General features: G+C 46.5%; 1 protein-coding gene across 1 annotated transcript in view; it reads left to right on the top strand.

Moving 5' to 3' along the window:
* The first annotated feature begins 705 nt into the window (after positions 1-705).
* CACNA1S (calcium voltage-gated channel subunit alpha1 S) overlaps positions 706-21,542 on the top strand; it is a 106,641-nt gene continuing 85,804 nt past the window's right edge. The window contains exons 1-2 of the mRNA XM_007941104.1: positions 706-857; positions 3,101-3,206. Coding sequence (XP_007939295.1) covers positions 706-857; positions 3,101-3,206 — 258 coding nt within the window. The remainder of the gene's footprint in view (positions 858-3,100; positions 3,207-21,542) is intronic.

Raw genomic sequence — 21,542 nt, 5'->3', positions numbered from 1 at the left:
ACGCAAATTCACTACACTGTGGCAGGTGGTGTGCTATAGTTGTACATGTTCAAGGTTACTCTAGGAATCTTACACCCCAGAGGGGAGGGGTTAACTGTTTCCATGACATGGGATACATGTGGGAGTGGGGTAAGGGTGGAGGGAGTCCTGGCCTGATACCTGCTTGTACTGAGGTGGGTGGGGGGTACTGTAGAGTTGTGGTGCTAGGCTGAGCAACTTGTCCAGATGGTGGTCTGGAGCTAAGAAGGGGGAAGCTTAATCATCACCTGATGAGGCCAATCTGAGATTTGAGGCTGCATATCATAGGCTACCTCTCTCTTTGAACTCTCTGTTGCTCCAGCTCTGGAATTTTCCATCCTGTCTCCCACCGCCCCATCCCAGGCCTGTGTGAAAGGTTTTTCTGCCCCCATCCCCACCCCCACCCCCAACCTGCTCTGGAGATAGATTGGGATGTCACTGGCTAGGCTGGGAAGGAATGACAGCTGCCTGGCTTCAGGAGCACAGGCTGGGCAACAAGGAGTTGAGTGGAGGCTAATTTTATTCGCTGAGAGCAAGAAGAGTAATCCACCCACCCCCGCCCCAGCAGGGTAGGCTTGGCCGGGCAGGCTCAGCCAGCCCAGTCCCCAAAGTAGGGGCACTGGGGACACAGGGAAGAGCAGGCAGTGGGGTGAGGGAATAGGAGAGAGTGAGGTTGCCAGGGAAGCCATGGAGCCCTCGTCACCCCAGGATGAGGGCCTGAAGAAGAAACAGTCCAAGAAGCCTGTTCCTGAGATTCTGCCAAGGCCACCAAGGGCCTTGTTCTGCCTGACCCTCCAGAACCCCCTGAGGAAGGCCTGCATCAGCATCGTGGAATGGAAGTATCCTTCAGGGCCCCTGGGGCTGCTGGGAGAGTGTGTGTAATGTGGTAAAGGGAGGCAGGCAGTCACAGAGCACAAACTTTGGGGGCCAGGGAAATTGGGGACTTGGAGATGGGGGAATGGCCACAAGGACTTTGTGAGAAGAAGCCCTCAACTGAAAAGGAAGAGGTATCAGTGAGCTTCCTGGAGCATGAGTGGGTGACCAAGGCAAGGGTGACAAGCTGAGACGCCTCTTGACCATCTAGGAAGGAACCTGGATGTTTTGCAGGGCTGTTCCCAAATGTGTCCAAATCTTTGCTGTAACGGGGTCCTCTCTTAGATGTTTCAAGCAACAGTCTCATTTTCTAGTAGAATGAGGGGGAAATGAGAGAAGGGGTGGAAAGGTAGGAAAATCCTCTCCTTTGATGGGAGTGGGAGTGAAAGTGAAGAGAGGTAAGAATTAAGCAAAGGGCTCCACTGGGGGGAAATTCTGGACTTGGACTTGGTTGGGGATGGAGATAGAGATGGAGGAGAAATGGCCTTGAAAAAGAGTTGCTGTGAATGGCTCCAAGACACAGGCCAAGCAAGTCGGGTTATTTTAGCTCAGAATTACCACCCTGGGGACAGGGACTGCAAATCCCTTTTCTGTTTGGGAGGAAGAGTGATGAAAATATCTGGGTTATTTGGGGAAGGGAGGAAAGAGCTCTAAGGAGGAGGGAGGCCTGTGCCAAATGGGGTCTGACAGAGAAGGTCAGGAATATTTGAAATATTTCTGAAGGTTTCGAGAAGACTGGGCTCCCATCAGCTGTTCTCGGGAAGAAAGGAGAATAAGGGATAACTGATGGACAAGAAAAACATGGAACCAAGTTGAACTGGTTTGAGGTCAGCTCCTCACAGCTGCTCTCAGCTACTCACGTCAAATTCTCCTGCTAGCTCTTCCTCCTTGCCTGTGTTCTGCCAGAGCAGGTTTTGTTGCTGCTAGCTGCTTTTGGGTTGGCCCCTGACTCATGGTGACTTCATGTGTCATAGAATAGAACTGCTCCATAGGGTTTTCTAGGCTAGAATCTTTAAGGAAGTAGCTCACCAGGGCTTTTCTCCCAGGAAACCCCTGTTGTTGTTGTTGTTATGTGCCGTCGAGTCGGCCCCGACTCATAGTGACCCCTCCTTGGGTTTCCGAGGCAGTATCACTACAGAAGTAGGATTGCCCAACCTTCCTTCCCCGAGGAGTGGCTGGTGGGTTTGAACCGCCAGCCTTCTGGTTAGCAGTCAAGTGCTTTAGCCACTATGCTACCAGAGCTCCTAGGTGGGTTTTAACTGCTGATCTTTCAGTTAGTATTTGTGCCACCCACTCTCCTCAGAACAGGGTTACCTGGTAGCTTCCCCCTTTGCCCCATTTGTTGCCCCTCTCTGTCTTTTCCTCTCATTAGCCCATGCCTCTGTACCCCTCCTCTCTTCTCAAACACTGGAGGTTGCTGGGAAAGGAATGGGATTTTTCACTCAAGCTTATCTGCATATTATGCCTCCACCTCCACCTCAACCACACACAAACAACTCACCTTTCTTTCTTACCAGTTGGCCCATGCTCAGCAGCAAATCAAAAAAGAAACTAATGTGGGTGGTAGGTGCCCTCTGGAAAATGGCTGTGGAGGGGTGGCTGTGTCTGGGAGGGGGCAGACGTGTATGTGAGTGTGTCCAAATCTTTGCTGAGCTTTGGTGAGCATATAAACACCACATAGAACCAGCGTGAGGGCATAGCTCTGTGAGTAAGCTGATTTCATCAGTTACTGATTCCTTCCTCAGGCTCTGGAGAATCAGGTCATCTCCCCATCATCTTTCCCTATCCATAACCTGCATGGATCCCCCAGCTTTCCTTGTCATTTTCCTGGGTGCACCTCTGGAAGATTGTCTGGCCAGAACCTCAGAAAGTCTTGGCTCCTTGGGCAGAGGGATGGGGAGAACAGGATGGAGCAATGTTAAGACCCCATTGGCCCTTCAGGCTCAGTATCCCTCAGCCAAATACTAGGCCTTTGCAGTCCCAAAGAGTCTAAGTGAAGTTATATGTTCCTGAGGGAAAAAGAGGCCCACACAAATAGGAATCTGGCCCTTTTTTGTACCGGGCAGGGAAAGGAGGAGCCATGGAAAGAGTGCAAAAGCCTGTCTACCTGGCATTATAGTCATGATCCAGGCCAACCCTCAGCACTGTCTTCCCCTGAGCCTTCCAAACCCCACCCCCACACAAAGCCTCTCCTTAACTCTGGCACCAGACCCTTCGAGATCATCATCTTGCTCACCATCTTTGCCAACTGTGTGGCCTTGGCCGTGTACCTGCCCATGCCTGAAGATGACAACAACTCTCTGAACCTGGGCCTGGTAAGAGACATCCTCCCTTCCCCCTTCCTGCTGGCCTCCTTGGCGGACTCTGTTCTGGTGAATGATGCTGGTGCTCTGGCCCCCTGAGAATGTATACCTTGCTCTCCCAATCTCCTGCAGGGCTGGCTCAACAGCTTCTCAGATAAGTCCAGGTAAACGTCTGTGGACTCTATAATGTTACCAGACAGCACTGAGAGAGTATTCATTGTGTTTCAGGCACTGTGCTAAGCACCTTGCAAGAGTAATCTCATTTAATCCTCATGGCAACCCCATAAAGTAGACCTATTTTACAGATGAGGAAACCGAGGCTTACCATCACCAGGTAGTGATGGAGTCTGATGCTTATTTCCCTTTTCCTGGGTATAATCCCAAAGAAAATTGTTTCCTTTGAACTTGCCTTCATGGAAGAGTTTGACCTAGGACTCAAGTGAAGGCATGTTTTAGAGTTTTATACTATAAAACTTGTGAAAGCTGGAACCTGTGGAAGGTGGCAACCTGTCAGAGAAGGAAAACTCAGATATTTTCCACTAACAGAAAAGTGGTAAGACTGCACCCTGTCAAAGGTGGAAAACTTGCAGGACCTGGAAGAACAAGGCAGTGCTGTGGAGTTCCAGCTTGCGTTGTATTACTTTCTCCTCATCTTTTCACCAACAGCACACGCACAGAGCCATTAAAATGCCAGAGCTGTAGGGGATTTTCGAGAATCACCTCACCCTGTTTTAGGGATGAGAAAACTAAGACCTAAGAAGATTGGAGACATCCTTACCCAATAGCTACTTAATAATAAAACTGGTTAACATTTACTAAATGCTTATTAGATGCTAAGCTCTGTGCTAAATAGTTCATATTATTATTACATTATTTAATCTGTAAAGTAGGCAACAATATTAACCTTTTTTAAAAGACAAGGAAACGGAGGCACAGAGAGTGTAGGACCCTTGCCCAGGATCACCCCCATCTAAGTCTTATAGCAGGGCCCAACACTGGCCCTGCTGCCCTGGTGGTGACAATCTAAGGGAAGAAGCTCTCATAGAAACCATGGCCTCAGGCCCTTACTGCCCATACCTCTCTGGGACAGGGCAATGGATCCACCAAAGGGGCTTTTCTGCACTTAAACTGCAGGGGAGGAGCTCTGGTGGCACAGTGCCTAAGGCATTTGATTGTTAACCAAAAGGTTGGTGATTCAAAGCCACCAGCAGCTCCTCAGAAGGAAGATGGGGCAATCTACTCGTGTAAAGATTTACTGCCTCAGAAACCCAATGAGTGTTTCTATAGTGTCTATGAATTGGAATGGGAGCTCTGGTAGCATAGTGCCTAAGGCACTTGACTGCTAATCAGAAGGCTGGCGGTTCAAACCCACCAGCCACTCCTCAGAGGGAAGGTTGGGCAATCTACTTCCGTAGTGATACTGCCTTGGAAACCCAAGGAGGGGTCGCTATGAGTCAGGTCTGACTCAACGGCACATAACAACACAACAACAACATGAGTTGGAATAGACTCCATGGCAGTGAGTTTTTGGCAGAGTGCAGGGGTGGGAGGGGGGAGATTTATTAGTGTATATCCGAGGCCTAAAAGGAAGATACATATCTCTACCTTGCCTTTAAGGAGCTCTGGTAGCATAGTGCTTAAGGCACTTGACTGCTAACCAGAAGGCTGGCGGTTCAAACTCACCAGCCACTCCTCGGAAGGAAGATTGGGCAATCTATTTCCATAGTGATACTGCCTCGGAAACCCAAGGAGGGGTCGTTATGAGTCAGGGCCAACTCAATGGCACATAACAACAACACCTTGCTTTTATGCTGGTTTCCATGGGAATCTATATTGAGTCGGTGCAAAGCTGAGATTCTAAATGTGTGGTTGCTGTGAGTGTGGAAAGAAACTGAGATTAAGTGTGGGCAGGGCCTATTCAGCCTGTGGTGGCAAGGGAGGTGTTTTGCAAAGCTGTGGAAACTTCTTTAAGGCTGGTTTAGTTTTTTACGTCCCTAATCTAATGAATTAAGGAGTGCTTGGTTAATTAATCACTATTGAGCTTTGGTGGCATAGTGCCTAAGGCATTTGACTGCTAACCAGAAGGCTGGCAGTTCAAATCAACCAGCCAGATCTTGGAAGGAAGACTGAGCAATCTACTTCCATAGAGATTGCCTCAGAAACCCAAGGAAAGGTCGCTATGGGTCAGAATCGACTTGATGGCAGTGAGTTGGGTTTTTTTTTTTTTTTTTTTTTTTGGTATTGGTTGATTAAGGAAAAGGCTCTAGATCCTTCCCTCTTTTCAGAAATTTTGGGCCTTGGTTCCCTTTAAATTCTTTAAGAAATTGATTCCTTTAGAAAGGTACTCTGTGCCTTCCTGGAGGATATTGAGTTACGTCAACTTCCATCTTAAAACAGAATGGCAGCTCTAGAAGTTTCACATGGTCCTGTCTTTTCCCTCAGTCTGTGGGTTGGAGTGGCAATGCCTTGGGTAAATCTAGAGCTCACAGAAATGGGATTATGTGTTTTCTAGAAGAGGAAGAGACTTTTCCATAAATCTTCCCAAATCAGCAAATGGCACCTAGAATATGAGAGCTGTATGGAAGATTAAAGGTCAGCGAGGGATCCTAATCTGAACCTTTTATTGTGAAGCTCAGAGAGAGTAGGTGATCCTCCAGGTCATATATCATTAGCTGGAAGCAGGGCCTTCTCAAACCCACTTAAAGGGAAATGAGACAAGTTAGAGTATGAGGAAGGGAGATTTGATAGTTATCTCTCCATGGGCTGCTTTATAGGTATCTGAGAAAGGTTGGGGACTTTCCAGTCATCTAAAATAACCCATAGTTTTTTAAGAAAGGAGGCTAAGGACTTCATTAATTTTCTCATTTATTTAACAAATATTTATTTAGTGCCTATTATATGCCTGCCACGTACTGGGGATGTAATTGTAAACAAGGTAGACATGTTTCCTGTCTTCAAAGAACTTAACTAATTAAATCAATTAAACAAGTAATTACAACTAAGCCATTTAAATAATTAAAATGAAATAGGAAAAATGCGAGGTTTGGGAACACTATAGTGACATAGTGGAGGAGAACCTAGGGCTAATCTTGGGGTCATTGAGTCTCCCCAAAGGATCTGAAGCCTGAAGGGTAAGGACAAGTTCAGCTTCAAATTCCTTCTGCCTCATGGCGATCCCATGTGTGTCAGAGTAGAACTGAGTTCCACAGGTTTTCAATGGGTATGAACTTATGGAAGATCACCAGGCCTTTCTTCCAAAGAGTTACTGGGTGAATCCAACCACCAATCTTTTGGTTAATAGTTGAGGATGAACCATTTGTGCCACCAGGGACATTCTGAACAAAGAACCCCACAAGTTATGTACCCGGCTCTGGATGAGGAGGTAGAGGGTGAAGGAGACTGTTGGAAATGCCAGACTTGAAGAGGGTTCTAGGCTAAGGAAGCTATGTGGGCAAAGGGCTAAAGCCAAGAGATAGAGAGATCACTTTGAGTTTTAGAACACTCTCTCAGGCCCCTATGAAGAGTATGGGGAGGGAGAGGTAAGACAGGAAGCAAGAGAAGTGGTGAGGAGGCCACCACTGAAGTCATCCAGGTTGTAAAGGGGATGTTGTTGTTGTTGTTATGTGCCATCAAGTCGGACCCGACTCATAGCGACCCCCTCCTTGGGTTTCCAAGGCAGTATCACTACGGAAGTAGATTGCCCAACCTTCCTTCTGAGGAGTGGCTGGTGGGTTTGAACCACCAGCCTTCTGGTTAGCAGTCAAGTGCCTTAGGCACTATGCTATCAGAGCTCCTAGGAATGGGGAAGGTGACTGGAATAAGACGTTGGTGATTGTCAAGATGGGGAAGTGAGAGATTTAGGAGGCGGAATCAATGAGACTTGTTGACCCACTAGATGTGAGGATGGAGATGTGGGGGAGGGGAAGAAGAAGGTCAGATTTGGGTGGCAGAGCAGAGGGTGGTATCACTTACCAAGACGGCAGCACTGGAGGAGGAGCAGGCTTGGGGCTGTGGAGGAGGAATAGAGTGAGTTCATTTTTAGACATATGGAGGTGTCAGTGCCTGTGTCTCCCAGTGATTGCGTCTGCAGCTCTGAGCTCAGGGCAGATACACAGAGATTTCCTCACTAACTAGGGCTAGGTGAGGTGATGGTCTGGGGAAGGAAAGACTTCCCACAGTTGTCTTGCATACAAGGCAGAGTTGTGGGATGGTCAGCACCCTTAATAGTAGGAGAGAACCCTAACACCTGTCTGTGGGAAAGACTCCCCTGAGAAGTCTGGGTACCCCTCCAGGAAGCTTCACCTGCTTGCTATCACCTGAGGGTAATGGGCTTGGAGCCCTGGACTTCTTAGAGCTGTGACTCTGCTTGTCCTGTATCAATGGGGAATATGGGCTCTTCCCTGAAGAAACTGAGGTCCAGACAGGACAAGGAGTTCCACTGACACACAGTGGCAGGGTGACAAGAAGATGATCCAAGGTGTTGATGTCCTAGCCAGCAAATCCACCCCTTGCTCCTCTAAGTCTGCTGAGTTTGTCAGTGGAGGAAAAAAAGGGCTCTGAAATCCAACATATTGGAGAAGCAGGAGGGCATGATGGTTAAGAGAATGGGTTCTGGAGGTGAAACGTATGTTTCTGAATTCAGTCCCATCCAAGTACCAGCTGTGTGATCTTGGGCAAGTTATTTAACCTCTCTGGTGGTGTAGTGCCTAAGGTATTTGACTGCTAACCAGAAAGCTGGCAGTTCAAACCCACCAGCCACTCCTCAGAAGGAAGGTTAGGCAATCTACTTCTATAGTGATAGTACCTCAGAAACCCAAGGAGGGGTCGCTATGAGTCGGATCCTACTCAACGGCAGTGAGTTTGGTTTGATTTTGTTTCCTCAGTTCCCTCGTCTGTAAAATGGGGATGATAGTGCATCCATCCGATGGAGTTTTTGTAAACAATAATAAATGAGTACATGTAGAGGTCTGAGAATAGTGCCTGGCATTAAAACAAAACAAAGCAAAAACACCAGTTGTCCTGGAGGCAATTCCGATTCATGGAGACTTCATATGTGGTAGAGTAGAACTGGGCTCCATAGAGTTTTCAGTGGCTGATTTTCAGAAGAGATCACCAGACCTTTTGCCTTATAAGCTAATGCCTTTGAGACTTACTTTCCTCATTTTTAACATGGAGATAGCATTGTATACTTCAGAGCAGTTACTGGCAGAGTCAAGACATTGTAAGCTGCAGTACCTTATCTAGCAACAAAGGAGTCCCTAAATGGTGCCAACAGTGAAGTGTAAGACTACTAGCCTAAAGGGTGGTGGTTCGAACCCACCCAGAGATGTCTCAGAAGACAGACCTGGTGATCTCCTTCCAAAAAGTCACAGCCTTGAAAGCTCAGTGGAGCACAGTTCTACTGTGACACATGTGGGGTCATTGTGAGTCAGAATCTACTTGATGGCATCTCACAACAATAGTCTATCAATGGAAGGAACTTTCATTGTGCAGGTACAGTGTCTCAGGGTGGATTCCCCAGCCATGGAGCCCCTAGGTGCAGAGAATTTCAGGTTGTTCTAATTCAAAGGGTATAACCACCAATAGCAGTGACCAAACAATTATTTCAGATAAAAAATTTCTCTTCACCCTACCCACCATTTGTCCTGATTTCTTCCAAGCCCTTCATCTTGCCTCCTTGTAACTTATTTGACTAGCTTTTCTGGCCATCCTTCCTCATCCTTTAGTAAATCACCATCATCTTCAACAACATTAAATATTTTTTGAGCATTTACATTGTGCAAGGCACTATTCTAATGCTTTATAGGCACCATCTCACTTAATGTCTAAATAGCCCTCATAAGGCAAGTACTGTGATTTTTCCCATTTTAAAGATGAGTAAACTGAGGCACGCAGAGGCTTAATCACTGCACATGCTATAGTTGGCTATGAGGGCAGGCCTATGCCCTTTGTTGATTATCCAGGAGAGTCTTTCTGGACAACAGAAGAGGAAAGGTGAGGATGGCTATCTGTTTCCTAGGGGAGTCGTACAGGAAAGAGGCTCCCAGGATGACAGATTCCCAGCCTTTTTCCCATAATCTTGCTTTCTCCTGATTGTGTAGTAGCTGCCTGGCCCATGCCAGAATGGGTGCTCAGAACATCCAGCCCCTGCCTCCAGGCAGTATTCCACTTGCCCAAGAGAGAAGCCTGACTTAGACTGTAAGAATAATGCCTAACACAGCCACCACCCAGAATTCTCCAAGGAGAGTGGAGGCTGGGAGAGGCAGGTTCAAAGGAGCACCATTTGTTAGAGAAGACGGAGGATGGAATAGACACCAAGTTGCCAGTGTGGTCTATGGAAGGACAGTGAGATGTCTAAGGACAGCTGGAAGCCATGACCAGAACCCAGGCCCTCCAAAGTCAGTTCTGCCCCTTGAAGGCCCACTTGCTCTCTAAGCTCTGAAGATGTCCTGCTCTTAGAGAGTACACCTTGGTTAGATCAAAGGACACCTTTGAGAGGGCCACCACACCAGCCTTGGAAATCTGAGGGGACACATACAGAACGGCAACAACAGCAATGATCAGAGTTACTGATTATTGAGCATGGACATGAAATTGATGATGTGTGCGACATTGTCCCATTTCATTCTGAAAGCAATTCTGTGTCAAAGTATAATCTTCAAAAAGTTAAAAAAAAAGAGTGACTGTCATAAAAATATAGAAAGAACATATGTCAAAGATTAATTCAACTAATTCAGAGAACAAGTAGGAGACAGAAGCTGGTTCAAAGAGAATTAGAGGAACAGGAGTTACAGGACATTGGAAAAAGAATACTAAATAGGACTGCCAGGTGAGATGCTAAACTGGTTAATGTCCTACAGGGCAATAGAACTATCACCCTTGGGCTTGCCTTTTCTACCAAGCAGAAATTACTTTCATCTCTATAGGGCAGAATGGTAAAAGTCAAGCAAACTTTCCGTCCTCTAGATCAGTGGTTCTCAAGGGAGTGGGGAGTGAGAGTAGTTTTGCCCACCAGGGGATGTTTGGCAATGTCTGAAATTGTGGTGGGGAGAGAGTTGTAGAGGGGAAGGATATGTACTAATAGCATCTAGTGGGTAGAGGTCAAGAATGCTGCTAAATGTATGGGAAAGCCCCCTAGAACTATCTGGCCCAAAATATCAGTAGTGCTGAGCCTGAGAAACCTTGCTCTACCTAGATATTGCGAGAATCCTTGGCTAGGGCTGTTGTGCAATGCTCCAATGTGTCATTACGAGGACATAGAGCCCTCCTTTTGCCTTATTTCCAAGTTCTGGATGATTTTCCTTAACACCCGAAGTGAGTACCAGGCCTGGGGGTGGGCTGGGGGCAGGGCTCACCAGAAGAGCTGTCCAGTTCAGATCCCTTCCTCCTCTGACAGCCCTCTCCTTCCCCCAGTCTACAGGTCAGCAGACTCTGCCAGGCCCCTGTTACATTCCTAAGGTTCAAGTTGCAGCTCAGTGTCCTCTGGCTATAGGGCCTTTTTAGGGTCCGGAATGTGCCCGCTGACTCCTGTGGCCAACCGCCCACTCTGTCTTGTTATCTGGGGAAGCTGGGGCTCAGAAGGACTGAGCTCAGGTCTTGCCCTTCACAGATGTGGGGCTTGCAAGGTCTGAGCAAAGATGTGCTCAGCAAGAGTCAGTCAAAATGAGCCTGCTCTCTCCCCACCACTGGGGCGTAGCTCCCCTTCCACACACTAGGGCAAGAGGCTGTGGACATCTCAATTTGCTAAACAATAAAAGCCTTTGAAGAAGCCCCTGGGCACTTTCCCCAAGTTGTGCAGTCTTTAGGAGGAGCCATGGGAAAATGCTGGGCTTTCAAGTCAAATAAACCTGGTTTCAGTCTAGATTTTTCTTGGCAGCTTCTAAACTTTTTGACCCTTAGTTTCCCATCTGTGAAAAGGAAACCGCAATACCTACCCTTCTAGGAGTCCTGGTGGAGCAGAGCCTAAGGCATTTGACTGCTAACCAGAAGGTTGGTGGTTGAAACCCACCAGCAGCTCCTCAGAAGGAAGATGGGGCAATCTACTTTCGTAGGTTGCTATGAGTTGAATCGACTTGATGCGGTGAGTTTGGTTTGATGAGGACTATCATATGGATTGGGAGCTCTGGTAGTATAATGCCTAAGGCACTTGACTGCTAACCAGAAGGCTGGCGGTTCAAACCCACCAGCCACTCCTCGGAAAGAAGGTTGGGCAATCTACTTCTGTAGTGATACTGCCTCGGCAGCCCAAGGAGGGGTCGCTATGAGTTGGGTCCAACTCGATGGCACATAACAACAACAACAAGAATCATATGGATTGGTGGGATGACATCATGCCAGCCTGGAACACACGATTTGCTCAACATAAACGTTCATTTCTTCCTTCTCTGCCCTCCCCAGCACTCACAACCCACAGCTGAAGTCACACTGAGTACAGGCCTGGAGGCAGCAATGACACCCCCTGGGATGAGATCTGACAAACTGATCCAAACTGTCCTAGGCATGCTGTTTCTTATTTCAGGCCTCTTTCTCTCTCACATCAGCATGGTAGTTGTGAGCACAGAGCCTGGAGTCAAATTATCTGGAGTCTACCAGTTAGTAGCCTCAGTTTCATCATCTGTAAAATGGGGGCAAAGGAGCTCTGGTGGCATAGTACTTAAGGCATTTGACTGCTAACTAGAAGATTGGCAGTTCAAACCCACCAGCCACTCCTCAGAAGGAAGATTGGGCAATTTACTTCCATAAAGATTTACTGCCACAAAGGGGGTCGCTATGAGTCAGAATCGACTCAGTGGCAGTAGTTATGTGTGTAAAATGGGGGTAAAAGTACCTACCATATAGAATTGTTGTAAGGATTAAATGTATGTGACTAGAAGAGGGCTTAGGACACACTGGGTGCTTAATAAATGTAGGTAATCAGTATCATTGTTACCAAGATTGTACTGGTCTCCCACCATCTCTGAGGTTGGGCACTCAGCTTACCCTCATTCCCACTTTACCACCACCTCAAGTGTGCATACCCCTACAGTCACTCCCAGCTCACTGGCTCCCTTATCTAAGAAGCCCTGGCTTCTCTGACTCTACTAAGCCTGGAAGGAGCTTGGTGCTCCAGAGTGGGACATGTTGTGTGGGAGAAGAGAAGAGGTCAAGTGAAGGCCTGTATTAGAGACCTGTCTGTTTGGGGTGTGTTCATGAGGCTAAATATAGACACCTCCTTCATTCCTCAACTGATCATTTTCCAAACCTGGAGGCTGAGGGGGTCGTGGAGATGCTCTGACCCCCAAAGAATGCTGCAGCCACAGTGTTCCAGAAAAGCAGTTGATTCAGAAAGCAGATGGGCCAGGGGCCTGCCATCCAGTAGTTTGTAGTCGTGGGCACTTTGCTTCCTCTCTCTAAGCTTAACTTTCCTCATCTGTGAAATAGGAAAAATAGCATAACAGTGCTGAACCTCAGCCCACAACTGAGGTGCACAACAAATGTATTTTTTTCTGTAAACCAACCTTTTTTAAAAAAAAAAAAAAAAAATTCTGAGCCCATATCCCTCTGGGATAAAGAGAGCTTCAACCGCAGTATTCTTAGTTATTTTCGCCATCCTACCTGCCCTCGGGTTGTTTCCAGGTTCTGTGTCTCAGACAGTGCCCAGGTCTCAGGGATCAGAGCTCCTCTGTCCACTCTGGGTAAGGTCATATTGTCCCAGTGGTCCCACATGATCTTCTCAGTGATATCTTCCACTATGTCCGTGGGAAGCTGAGGATGCAGGAATCCTTGGTGAAGTTGGGCCCTGCTTATCGGAGACCTCTGTAGCCTCTCCCCAGACCCTTCCACATCTGAAGATGTGGCACTGAGGCAAAGTAGGTGCCAAGTTCCTTTACCCTTGGGACCTCCCAGCCTAGAGGCCAATGCAATTTTGCTTATGAGATAACCCTCTCTCTTCAACCATTTCCTCTGTGGATTTCCAGAAGAACAAACAAATCAGTCTTAGAAGAAATGCAACCAAAATGCTCCTTAAAAGTGAGGAGGGCAAAACTTCTGCTCGCTTATTTTGGACACATCATCAGGAAAGACCAAGCACTAACTTATGTTTGGTAGAGCAGTTGTTGTTGTTGTTATGTGCCGTGGAGTCGGACCTGACTCATAGCGACCCCTCCTTGGGTTTCCGAGGCAGTATCACTTTGGAAGTAGATTGCCCAGCCTTCCTTCCGAGGAGTGGCTGGTGGGTTTGAACCTCCAGCCTTTTGGTTAGCAGTCAAGTGCCTTAGGCACTAAGCTACCAGAGCTCCTGGTAGAGCAGAGGGTCAGCGAAAAACAAGGGAGGCCCTCATGAGATTGACTGACACACAACACCACAACAATGGACTCAAACACACCAATGATCATGAAGATGGTGCAGGACCTAGCAACATTTCGTTCTATCATAACCAGAAGGCTGGTGGTTCAAACCCACCAACCACTGCTCAGAAGCAAGGTTAGGCAATCTACTTCTGTAGTGATACTGCCTCGGCAACCCAAGGAGAGATCGCTATGAGTTGGGTCAGACTTGACGGCACATAACAACAACGACAACAACATACACAGGTCACCATGAGTTGGGGCTGACTTGATGGCAGCTGACAACAGCTATGCCTGCTAGCAAGATTTGTAACATAACAGATCACAGTACCTGGACCCTCAGGAAAGACATTTTCAGGCATAGGTGATGGGGGAGGCATGTGGTACAGGACAGCTTTCCATGAAGCCCTTAAACCACCCTCTCTGACCCATCCATTGGCTCCTCCTCAGACTTACCAGTTCTTTCTGTAGTCTCTGTAGATCCCAGAGCCCATCAAAGAGGGTACTTGTGGTCCAGGCCAGCCTTCCTGCAGGCCACAGTCTTGGGAGAGGAACAGAAGAGAACAGGGCAAGGTGACAGCTGCTTCTATGGTCCCAGGCAGGGTGACTGGGGTTGGGCAGGTTCCCTTGGAGGGGACCAGTCTATTCCACCATCTTCCTGCAAAGCACATTTTATGTTAGGATGGTCAGAGCAGTTGGAAGTCAGGACTGACTGGCCCCTGGGAACAGGAGTGGGAGTGTAAGAGGGAGTGCAGACTGAGGGCTATTTTTTTCAGCCAGGATGTTGGGTGGGACATTCAACACCCCTGAAGCAGGTGCAAGGCCTGTGGATGAGGGTCACACACTAGGCCTATCTCAGGGCAAGTATGGCCCCAGGTAGCCCTAGTTAGAGGTCTGTCAGTGGAGGGATGAGGAACTTTTGTAATCGTCTTAGTTATCTAGTGCTGCTATAATAGAAATACCATAAGTGAGTGGCTTTAATGAACAGAAATTTATTTTCTCACAGTTTAAGCAGCAAGAAATCTGAATTCAGGGCATTGGCTCTAGGGGAAGGCTTTCTCTCTCTGTTGGCTCTGGAGGAAAGGCCTTGTCTCCTTTGAGCTTCTGCTCCTGCAAGATCTTCATGTGGCCTGGGATCTCTCTTCTCCCATCTCTGCTTGCTTGCTCAATTGTTTAATCTCTTTCATATCTCAAAAGAGATCGACGTTAGACACATCCTACACTAACATTCTCTCTTTGCATAACAAAGAAAACTCATTCCCAAATGAGATTATAGTCACAGGTCTAGCAGTTAGGATTTACAACACATATTTGTTGGGGACACAGTGAAATTCATAGCAATAATAAAGGCCCTTGTAGGGAACTGGAAATAGGGTTCTCATGTCACAGTGGCCCCCTGAGTCAGGAAAGTCTGGGGGGTAGGACAGGAGCTATGTCACCTGAGACCCAAGTGTCCCTTGTTAAAAAAGAGACCCTGAGGCTGCACCTGCCTTCACATTATGCTCCAACAGAGATCACAACTTCCTATTATTCATTCATTCAATAAGCATCTCTTGAGCACCTATTATGTGCAGGAACTATGCTATCTAGTTCTAGCTTCTCAGACTATGTATTGGGTAAAAGGACGCAGTTTGTTTTTGACTTCCAACCTACTGTGGACCGATATGCAGTCCTGCTATGTGTGATGACTCCACAGGTTGTGCTGTATGGTATGGGACTCATCATGTGTCTTTAACAAATCCAAACTGAGACAAGTCCATTCATATGCTTGGAAGTTGTAGTGAATTGCTGTACAAGTTTCCAAATGCTACCCTCAATGCCTCCACTTACCTTGTCTCAGAGTGATATAGTTTGTGGGGCAGCACTGAGTAATCATTTATTCAAGCACAGATACGTAGATGGCTGGCATTTTTTTTTTTTTTTTTAATTTTCTTTTAACTTTTCATTGTGATTTGGGTGCAACTTTATGAAGTAGATTTGTTTTACATTCAATAATTCATATGCATTTTGTTTCATGACTCTGATTATAATCTCCACAATGAAACAGTTCTCCTCTCACCTCCTTCCTGTGATTACCCCTTTCCTGTGTCCTTCTTACCTATGTGTTCCCACCTGCCTAGTTTTCTCCCTGTGCAAATGCTGCCCTTCTGATCTCCCATGGTTGACTATTCTAAGGAGTGCTTTTCCCTGGTGTAGTTATTCAGCTCGTAGTCTTGTCTATTTGGTTGAGAGTTGAACCAGGAGAGTGACTCCAATTCCAGGCCCAAGGGTGATTCAAGGCCATAGCCTCAGGCATTTCACCAGTCTCCATCTGAACAGTAATCCCAGTCATTTTTTTTTTGGTTGTTGTTTTTGAATTTTGTTCCACATTTTTCCTCCCACTCTACCCCGGATCTCCAATTTTGATCCCTTTCTTAGTGGTTGGTTAGTATTGGTGGCTGGGCACCATCTAATTCTTCTGGTCTCAGGTGTAGACTGAGATTCTCAGGGTCCATTAGTCCCTTGGTCTAATTATTTCCAAATATCTTTGATTTTCTTTACTTTCCTTTGCTCTGGACAATGAGGGACCAGTAGTTGAATCTTAGATGGCTGTTTGAAAGTTTTTAAGACTCTAGTTGCTACTCACCAAAGCAGGATGTGTTGTGCCAATTGAACTTGATGTCCTCCGTTATCATGGTCCCAAGCCTGCAGCCCTGGTGACTCACTCCTTCAAAGTGCTTGGTTTTGGCTAAGAAGTTATGCTAACTTTGTCCCCTGTTAGCTTTATGATATATATGGACATTTTTATAGCACTTACAAATGTGTATGTAGGAATATTGTCTGGCTGACTCTATGTTGGATGCAAGTGCCATAGCAGTGAACAAAGCAGTCCCTCCTCTTGTGGACCTCATATTCTAGTCAGGAGAGACAGATTTAAAAAATAAAAAAAAAAAAGAAAGAAAAAGAACAAACACACATATAGCATGCCAGATGGTGAAAATTGCTAAAAAGAAAAATAAATCAGGGTAAGAAGACAGACAGTGCAGGGTGCAGGGAAGGAAGGGAGTCAGAAAGACCTCACTGATAAGGTGACATTGAAATTGGGATCTGACAGAAAGAAGACAATAAGCCTTAGGGACATCTGGAGGAAGAACATTCTAGGCAGAAGGAAGAGGAAGAACAAAAAGCCCTAAACCCAAATTATTTTCAGATGGGAGAGAGAAGCATACAACCCTAGAGGAAAGGTATCAGAGTCAGCAGGAGGGGACATTTCTTCAAACCAAGAACACTCCCTGCATCTACCACACACAGACTCTCAGAGGACTTCTTTGTCCTTTCCCCCTGTGCCCACATGCTATTGTTGCTGTTGTTAGTTGCCATTGAGTTGACTCCAACTCATAGAGACCTTATGTATAACATAACTAAACATTACCTGGTCCTGTGCCATCTTCATGATTGTTGGTATGTTCGAGTCCATTCTTGTGATGTTGTGTCAGTACACTTCACTGAGGGTTTCCCTTGTTTTCACGGACCTTTCTCTTTGCCAACCATGATGCCCTTTTCTAGTGATTGGTCTTTCCTGAAGACATATCTAAAGTAGGTGAGCCAAAATCTTCATGCTTCTAGGAGCATTCTGGTTGTATTTCTTCTAAGATTGATTTCTTCATTCTTCTGGCACTCCACAGTATATTCACTATTCTTCACCACCACCACAATTTGAGTACATTGATTCTTATTCTTTCTTCCTTTTCCAAACACCATTAGTGATGGGGAACTTCCACATCTCTCCTAATTATTGGGACACTCATCCATCGAGGGCCTCACAGCCAGGACTACAAGCATGACATGGTTCAAGGAAGCTGCAGCTTGGTGGAGGCCAGTAAAGAGCACCACAGTGGTGTAGAGGGCAGAGAGGATGAACTGGATTCATTCTTTCTGTGGGAGACCAGAGGGTCTTCATAGATGAGTAGGTCTGCTTGGGCCTAGGGGACACACCAGGCAAGGGGCTGGTGTGAACAAAGGCAAATAGCTAGGTGACTTGAAAGTTATCCCACATGAGTGGTGAGTTGGTGGCACAGGCCAGTGATGAAGTTGGGGAGTTCAGAGGGTCATGTTATAGAGGGCCTTGCATGCTGAGGGAAAGCATTTAGATGCAGTACAGAGTCATTGAGGAATTGTAGGCAAGGAAGTGCTCAGATCTCTATAGAGAAGGGACTGGAGTACAGGAAGAGGAGGTATCCTAAGTCAGTCAACTATTGCAGTTAAGGGGGAATCAATGAGGGCAATGGCAATGGAGAGGAGGGATTCAATCCAACAAATGTCAGGGAGTCGAAAAGTCTAAACTTGGGGATGATGGGACCCAGGAGTGAGAAAGAAGGAGGAGTCTAGAGCAGACTGGGGTGACTTGGTGCCAATCACTGAGATGGGGACACAGGATGAGGATAAGGTTACAGAGAAGAGGAGTCCAATTTTTGGACATGTTGAGTTTGAGGTAGGACACAGCCAAGGCTTGGTGAGCCACCTGCAGCAGGCTGTGAAACTGATAGATAAAATCTTTCAAGAGGCTATGCAGAGAGAAAAGAGCCCTTCCCAAAGGGCCCAGATGTCTAATGAGAATAGATGTGACTTATAGAGCATTTGGTGTGTGCCAGGCAATGTAAGGCACTCACAGTCTGCCATTAATTCCTCAAGATGACTCTTCAAGATTCTTGTTGTACTTAGGTGCCATCAAGTCAACTCTGACAGAATGAAACACTGCCCAATCCTGCTCAGTACTCACGATCCTTGCTATGCTTGAGCCCATCGTTGCAGTCACTGTGACAATCCATCTCATTGAGGGTCTTTTCCTTTTTTGCTGACCTTCCACTTTACCAAGCATGATATCCTTCTCCAGGGAATGGTCTCTTCTGACATCATGACCAAAGTAGGTGAGACAAAGTCTGGCCATTCTCACATTCAAGGAGCATTCTGGCTGCACTTCCTCCAGGACAGATTTGTTTGTTCTTCTGGCAGTCCATTTTCTTTCTTTCTTTCTTTTTTAATTGTGATTTGGATGAAGATTTACAGAGCAAATTCACTTTCCATACAGCAGTTCACATATACTTTGTCTCATGACATTCACCACAGTTTACCACAATGCAACAGCTCCCTTCCCACTTCCTCCCCATAATTACCTCTTCCCTATGTCCATCCCTCCATGCACTCTTGCCCCCTGAGCTCTCTCCCTGTGCATAAGCAGCCCTTCTTTCTCCCATGATTGTTCTCTCCAAGGAGTGTATCTACTTGAGGTAAATGTTCAACTCATATGCCTGTCTTTTGTTTGGCTGGAAACCACAGGTGTGGATTCAATTCCAGCCCTGAAGGGCAGTTAGGGGCCATAGTCTCAGTGGTTCCAGCAGGCTCTATCAGACCAGCAAACCTGGTCCCCACTTCTCTTTTTGTTTTTTTCAAAGGATTTTGAGTTTTGTTCCACATTGTTCTCCCTCTCTATCAAGGATCTCCTACATAGATCCCCTTCCAAGTGGATGACAGTGGTAGCTGGGCACCACCTAGTTCTTCTGGTCTCATAGTTGTATAGGCTGCAGATTGAATGGTGTACCAGTCGGTAGGACTAATTGTTTCCATGAATTTTGGTTTTCTTCATTCTTCTTTGCTCTGGATGAGGAGAGACTCATCGTTGCATCTAGATGGCAGCTTGCTAGCTTTTAAGATCCTAGTTGCTACTTGCCAAAGTAGGAGGTGGAACAATGTTTTGTATAGTATGTTATGCCAATTGAGCTTGATGTCCCCTGTGACTATGGTCCCAAGCCCACAGGTTCAACTACTCAGTCCCTCTAGGTAGCTGGCTGTGACCAAGCAGTGACCACAACCTTTCCCCTTGTCAGCTCTACTATACACCTGGGAATTCTGATCATTCACATAAACTTATAGGACCATTGTCTCTGGCAGTCCATTTTCAATATTCTTCATCAGCATCACAAATTAAAGGCATCGACTCTTCTTTGGTCTTCCTTATTCATTATCCAACTCTCACATGCACATGAGGTGATTGAAAATACCATGGCTTGGGTCAGGCATACCTTAGTCTTCAAAGTGACATCTTTGCTCCTTAACACTTTAAAGCGGTCTTTTGCAGATTTGCCCAGTGCAATATGAAATCCAGTTTCTTTACTACTGCTTCCATGAGTGTTAATTGTGTATCCAAGTCAAATGAAATCCTTGACAACCTTAATCTTTTTTTCCATTTATTGTGATGTTGCATATTTGTCTAGTTGTGGGTAGTTATCATTATCTTAATGTTACAAATAAGGGAACTAAAGTGTAGGAACTTGCCAAATGCAGCAGACCTGGGACAACATGATTCTATATGCCTACTACCTCCCACTTGCTGATGGTAGATTTGTAAGGGACACTGGGGTGTTTTAGGAAAGGTCAGTGGCTGATCTTGGGGAGAAAACCCAACCTGGCCCAGCATACCCAGTCCAGTGTTCAATAAATACCTGTGGAATGAATGTCCCTCGTTCCTTGGTGAAAGACTGAGCCCAGGCTGGAAGGGCCCTAGGTTAACCCAATGTGACATGAATGACACTTATCCTATAGTTCAGGAACAGATATATCCTTCTTTCTTCTTCTGCCTTCCTTCTCCTCTGGACAAGGCCCATGTTGTATAGAAACACTGAGATCTTACAGAAATGCTTTCAAATTCTGGGTTCTCCATGATTGGCCTTGGGAGAGTATGGTGGGAAAGCTGAGCCTTGGGAGCTAATGGGCTGTGGTACCTGAGTGACCCCATCTGAGGACCCACAGCCCTTGACCAGCTGGCTCCAGGCCAGGTGGCAGTGGCAGCAGGATGGGCAGTGGCAGGTGCAGGCAGTTCTCCGGTGTCATGACTGGCTGCCCAGCCTGCGAGCACCATGACTATTTTGGGTCCTGTTTTCCCTCCCCTCCACCCTACTCCTCCTGTCTGTCTCCCTGTGGTTACAGCAACTTGAAAAATTAAATGCTGACTTGACTTCACTTCCCTTAATGGTGTGCCTGACTCCCAGGAAGCCTGCCCTGCAGAGAAGTGGGAACCACCCAATCCCAAGGAGATGCTCCATTGTTGCCTCTATACTACTTCTATCAGCAGGGCAGTCTCATATCTCCCTTGGCAGTTCTCTTCCATGAGCCAGTTGCCCCGAGCAGTTCATACTTACTTGCCTGGGCCCAGAGGAAAGGGAAGGGTGGCTGAGGGTCAGACTACAGGGCAAGCCAGGCCTGGAGAGTTGCAGAGCTTTCCGAAGGATGGGGCTGAGCTAAAACCTTTGGCCTTTTATGTGAGGGCTCTTCCATATACAGTGCATCCCACCTTCCCCTCAGCCTGTGTAAAAGGGCTTATTCCCTTTAAGTGGCTACCTGCAAACAACTGGTTGGGGGCCCAAGGTGTGAGCAAGGGAGATTACAGGAAAATAAACCCACCCTCACCTATCCTTGCCACTCCTCAGAAGGAAAATTAAGCAATCTATTTCTGTAGAGATATTGCTTCAGAAACCCAAGGGGGGGTCACACTATGAGTCGGGACCAACTTGATGGCAGTGAGTTTGGTTTTTACCTCTCCTCAGTTCACAGGAGAGTGGGAGAAGAAAGATGCCCAAAATGGAAACCATATGGAGACCTTCACTTATGGAATCTGCCTTAGACCATTCCCTTGTTCATACGATTTTAAGGACTAGAAGTAATGAGAGACAAAAATAAAAGGCCAAAAATTGTCACAACAAGTGGAGTTTATGTTCTAGTGGAGAAGATAGACAATGAAGAAGATAAATAAGAAAATATGTGAAATATTTTAGAGTGATCAACGCAGTGGCATTGAGGAAGAGGAAGACATAGAGAGGTACATGGAAGGTACAGGCAGTAAAGATGAACCATTTTGCACATACAATACTGCGTTGTCAGTGAAGGCAAACATTGATCTATGGGTGGATAGATAGGTGGACAGGCTGAACTATTACCTATATCTATGCATTGGAGAGTATGCCCATGACCATGTATAAGGTTGACAGA

The sequence above is a fragment of the Orycteropus afer genome, unplaced genomic scaffold (assembly GCF_000298275.1).
Source record: "Orycteropus afer afer isolate SDZICR_OR568_19922 unplaced genomic scaffold, OryAfe1.0 scaffold00075, whole genome shotgun sequence".
Classification (NCBI taxonomy): domain Eukaryota; kingdom Metazoa; phylum Chordata; class Mammalia; order Tubulidentata; family Orycteropodidae; genus Orycteropus; species Orycteropus afer.
The sequence above is the reverse complement of the archived record's forward strand: the minus strand, read 5'-3'. Positions and strand labels throughout refer to the sequence as shown.